The 5424-nt window shown below is 44.9% G+C and overlaps 1 protein-coding gene across 1 annotated transcript in view; it reads right to left on the bottom strand.

The window, feature by feature from the left end:
* The window catches only part of EPHA1 (EPH receptor A1), a 13363-nt gene extending 8764 nt beyond the window's left edge, over positions 1-4599 (bottom strand). Inside the window, exons 1-5 of the mRNA XM_010285917.1 lie at positions 4593-4599; positions 3514-3669; positions 2255-2587; positions 893-1017; positions 630-789 (exon numbers count right to left, since the gene is read on the bottom strand). Coding sequence (XP_010284219.1) covers positions 630-789; positions 893-1017; positions 2255-2587; positions 3514-3669; positions 4593-4599 — 781 coding nt within the window. The remainder of the gene's footprint in view (positions 1-629; positions 790-892; positions 1018-2254; positions 2588-3513; positions 3670-4592) is intronic.
* Between the last annotated feature and the right edge of the window lie 825 nt (positions 4600-5424).

Here is a 5424-nt window from a genome sequence, read left to right as displayed (position 1 = left end):
AAAGAGGAGGTTGATTGTGAGGCCTGTATGAGATGTTCTTTGACATAGGAGAAAGGTCTTCCTTGTGGCCTCAATAGCTTGGCCTTCTACACTTCGTGCTTTGGTGGACAACTTTTTTTTGCAGCACATACCACCTTTTTGGGAAGAGTTACATTCAGGGACTGGACTACATACAGTGGAAATGATAAAGCTGGAAGAAAATAGTGGTGAGGTCCTTTGAGTTCTCCTTTTCACTAATAACTTTCACACAAAAGGAGGCATACGGTAATCATTTTGCTAACATTCAAACTCAGAAACATAACCAGAATCAAAATGTCTTTCCAGATAACTAGATGAAAAGCTGGTAAGTAATTTGCCAGTACAACATACAAACCTGAGACCGATCAGTTCTGAACAGGAAAGTACAAGTAGGTCTTAAATGACAGCAAGGAAACAGCATAAATGTCTCCTTGTTCCACATTTTCACAAAGCAACAGGCTTGGTCACGGTGACAAGAAACTCAGGAGTGTGGTGTATGTAGCCTTACAGCTAGCAGAACACAAAAAGAGATCCGTGTAGTACCATGTGAATATACAATCTGATGGAGAAGTGAGTTTCTTCCAAATGAGATACCAGTGGCTGTCCTTTACCTGGTGGAAGGGTGCGGAATTCTTGCTCTGGGGAGTAGGGCCCAGGTCCAAGGGGTGTGATGGATCTCACACGAAGCAGGTAGGCTGTGTCTGGTTGCAGGTCTGTCAGAGTGACATTTGGCTCAAGAAGGTGCTTCACCGTGTAACGTGCTTCCTCTCCCTGCAGAAATCAAACAGGGTCAAGTGAAAAATACATGTTGAACAAAGAGGACACTTCCACCCCTTTGGGTGAAAGGAGGAAGAACAAATAAGGCAGGACGCACCTTCTCAAAGAACATGACCTCATATTCCACTGAGGTCCGGCTGCGCTGCCGTGGGGCAAGCCAAGAAACAGAAAGACTACTGTCATCTCTTTGTGTCAGAATAAACTGGGATACTGTCACTGGAGCTGCAGGGGAGAGAAGAGAGAATATTAGGAAGAAATAAAAACATAATGCAAGGTAGGCCTTCTCTCCACCAGCTCTCTCTTTCCTTCTCTGGTCATACCATGCAATTGGAACTGACTCTCATTGCCACTGCCACTCCCTCGTCTTTCTCTTCTGTGGTGAAAGGGAAATGAGGTTTCTGGTTGTAATTAATTGCTTTCCATTAATAGTATGCTTCTACCCCAACAATGAAAGCATAACTTTATTTGGCCCTCAAAACAAAATCAGCATTCCAAGAAATTACATTTAAACCAGCACTACACTGAAAGTGCTCAATTTGAAATAAAAATGTCAGGATTTTATGCTCTTACAGCAGCAGTAACAAAACTATCTATCTTATGCAATTCATGAATGCAGCTCCATTTCATAAGGGTGCAGTGAAATTCAATGCTCAAAATCTCTCAACTGACTGCAAATGCATGCTGTTCATGAATAAAAAGATAATTCTAAACAGTCTGCAAGAACTGAAGAGTCAAGCCTGGTTCCTCCCTTGCCCTTCATCATCACCAGGAAGTGATGAGGCAAGCCAAAAGCAGCTCTGCTTTTCTAGCTCACAGTTGTGCTGTCCCTGCATAGCATCAGGAAGAAATGTTGTATTTTGTCACTAAATCAGAACTTGGAGAAAGCGCTAAAGGCTCTTGAGCACTGTGATGTCACTTTTCTATGATCACGTTTCACAGCACTCTGGAAAGTATTCGCAGGACAGCCAAACTAGCCAGCTTTAAGTTAAACTACAGAAATGTTTACAGAACATCTGCATGTTTTTAACAACATCCTCATTTCTCCATGCTTTCAAACTGCCTCTTTTTCCAGTTACAGCAGGGTTCTGTTGTGCTTGGTCAGATTTTTTGCAATATTCAAGTCATGGGAAATATCTCATGCCACAGTCCCTGTTCTTCCTGTCACACAGGTGACAATACTTAGGCTGGACTACGCTAGTGTATGACAGGGAGGGCTTTATCTTCCTCACCATCCTTTGGTGGATTCATAGCTCTTGGTGGGTAATGATTACTGCTGCTTTGACTTGCAAGGACTGATGGACTTTACATGCCAGAGGCAAAGGTGCCTTAGAGGCCTTTATCATAGCATATGAACACATGTGGCAGGCAGAAAGAGAAGATGGAGAAAGCTTAAACATTCACAGAGATTCCTCTTCCTTTTCCTGATGAGCAGGAAGAATTTCTCTCTGCTTCTGCTAACCTGCATGTCCAACTGCAACCCAGACAGCTGGAGCAGTCCTCTGTGGAGCAGGTCCCATTCTTGAGACACCATTATGAGCTTCCACAGCAAATGTGTAGTTGGTGTAAGCTTCTAGGCCGTCCACATCCACAGCAGGTTTAGTGAGACCAGAAGCACTCGGGGAGAATACCACACCAGCCTCACATGGCTCACATGACAGGAAATGGCAGCGCTGACAGAAGACTGTGTAAGTCAGGTCCTTTCTCCCACCGTAGTCACTGGGTGGCTGCCACCACAGACTCAGCTGCGTGCCAATAAGGGAGAAGCTGACATTGCGGGGAGCTGAGGGCGGGCCTACAAGAAGTATGAAAGAAAGTATTAGATCCAACTGTTGATACCCAGAGCAGTGTGATAGTTTCCCATCTGCTGATGCATTTCAAAAGGAGCCCTCTGTCTCCCCAGCCTCTCCCTCTCTGACATCTCATCCCCATTTCCCAACGTTTTGTTTCCTCCCATCTCCTTGTTCACAAAATCACAGAATTATTCAGGTTGGAAGGGACCTTTAAAGATCATCTAGTCCAACCCCACTGCCACGGTGAGGGACATCTTTCACTAGATCAGGTTGCTCAAAGCCCCACCCAACCTGACGTTGAACACTTACAAACATGGGGCATCCACAACTTCTCTAGGCAACCTGCTCCAGTGTCTCACCACCCTCATCATAAAAGATTTCTTCCATATGTCCCATCTAAATCTACTCTCTCTCAGTTTAAAACATTGCCCCTTGTCCTGTCACTACAGGTTCTGGTAAAGTGTTTCTCCATCTTTTTTACACACCCCCTTTAAGTATTGAAAGGCCACAATAAGATCTCCCCAAAGCCTTCTCTTCTCCAGGCTGAAAACCCCAACTCTCTCAGTCTTTCTTCATTAGGAGAGGCGTTCCATCCCTCTGATCATTTTTATGGCCCTCTCACTTTAACAGGTCTATGTCTCTTTTGTAGTGGGGACCATAGAGCTGGATGCAGTAGTCCAGGTGGAGTCTCATGAGAGCAAAGTAGAGGGAGAGAATCACCTCCCTTGACCTGCTAGCCACACTTCTTTTCATGCAGCCCAGGATATGGTTGGCTTTCTGGGCTGCAAGCGCACATGGCCAGCTCATGGCCAGCTCATGTCCAGTTTTTCACCCACTCATCCCTAAATTCTTCTCTGTAGGGCTGCTGTCAGTAAGTTCATCCCCCAATATGTACAGATATTGTTCGTTCTTTCTATCTGCGACTCACGGGTGCAAGCAATGTTCTGGCCTTCCGAAGGTGCTCGGTAGAAGCCTGCATTGCAGGAACAAGACGTAGCCCCGGACTCATTGGATAAGCTGTTGGGGGGGCACTTCAGGCAGCGTTTAGTCTCCAGGGAGTGACGGTAGAATCCTCGCTGGCAGGCTGTGAAGAGACAAACAAGTCAACATAAGATCAACAAGAAACCAAGATCAACAAGAAGCCACCTGCCAGTTTTGTTCAGCTTCTTGAACACTCCTTTATCTGCTTGTTTTTCTTCCATTCTCTTAGCGCACAGAAATATTTAGGTTGGAAGGGACCCCTGGAGGTCACCTAGACCAATCATCTTCTCAGAGCAGATGGAGAGGAGATGCAAATTCAAGGTAGGATCAATGTTATGATAGGACTTGTAGACTGAAGAAGGCAGATCTCATTCCTCACAGATGCTGTATGAAAACAGAAGCTAGTCAACTTCAGAGACTTCTTTCAACATAAACCCAGACTGGTCCCCACCTTGCCCTTCAAGCTTTCCTCATCATATAGAAGAGCTATAAATAATAGTTCAAAGTCCTTGTACTCCTCACAGTCCTCTGCTTGCTGACTTCATATGGGAAAGTCAGTGGGCTTTATAGCAGAAGCATCTTTCCTGATTTCAAGTGTTGTACCAGAGCATCGCCTAGCAGGGCCCTGGGGAATACCTAGATAACTATCAGTTCACCTAACAGCATTGAGTGTAACTGGCTATGGAGCCAACACAGACTGCAAGGTGCCACATGCTCTCTATTTTCAGTCCTACAAAAATAAGCAGACATATCTTTCTACAAATATAACATTTGACACGCTGGTTTTGCTGCATTACTATTAGCTTGATCTACAGAAGCACTGGTCTGTCTACCAGTTATCTCAAGGTCCAATGCTTCACCTCTACAGGTGTGTAGCAATGAGGAAATAAGTGAGGGAGGTTGAAGTAACCTGTGAATTTAATGGTTTACTGGCCTATGTTAAATGAATCTATCAAATGTTTTTAAAGAAACAACCTATCACTAATCAGATGGTTGAGGAATGCATACACTAATTTTCTGCCATACCTATCATCTTGCGCTTAACTTGAGCATTGAGGGAATGACCTTTTTCATATTGCACTATAAAAGCAACAACGTTCTGTGTAATCCCTCAGGTGATCCCAACAACACCCCAAAGCCATCTGCTCAGGAACCTGACAAAAATGGCTTACTGTGGTGGAGCATAGCATAGGAAATAATCCTTTATCCAGAAGACAAAAAACAATCCAGCTATTCCTACAATGTGACACAGAGGAACACCTGAGGGACCTAAAAAAAAGTCCACTAACAAAGGCCAAACAAGACTCCTCACCAACAGTTTCAGGAAGAGTCATTATCCTCAGTGTACATTGAGAACTCTCTCTAGGTTGTCATCAGAAAAGTGGCTTCATCTCATTCCTATTGGTTACCCTTCTTGCCCTGGGATGGCAGGCAGACTGTCCCATGAACCATGGATGATGACAAGTGGCCTACCAGTTGCACAGTAACAGAATCAGTAAGGTTGGAAAAGACCTTTAAGATCATCAAGGCCAACCATCAACCCAACACCCCCAAGCCCACTAAACCGTGTCCCCAAGTGCCATGTCCACATGTTCTTTGAACACCCCCAGTGATGGTGACTCCACCACCTCCCTGGGCAGCCTCTGCCAATGTTTGACTACTCTCTCAGTAAAGAAATTTTTCCTAATATCTAGTCTAACCCTCCCCTGGCGCAAGTTTAGGCCATTTCCTTTCGTTCTATCACTAGTTACTTGGGAGAAGGGACCAACACCCACCTCACCACCACCCTCTCTCAGGTAGTTGTAGAGAGCAATAAGGTCTCCCCTCAGCCTCCTCTTCTCCAGACTAAACAACCACA

This window comes from Phaethon lepturus, unplaced genomic scaffold, assembly GCF_000687285.1.
Source record: "Phaethon lepturus isolate BGI_N335 unplaced genomic scaffold, ASM68728v1 scaffold15434, whole genome shotgun sequence".
Taxonomy (NCBI): domain Eukaryota; kingdom Metazoa; phylum Chordata; class Aves; order Phaethontiformes; family Phaethontidae; genus Phaethon; species Phaethon lepturus.
This window is presented reverse-complemented; position numbering and strand designations above follow the sequence as displayed.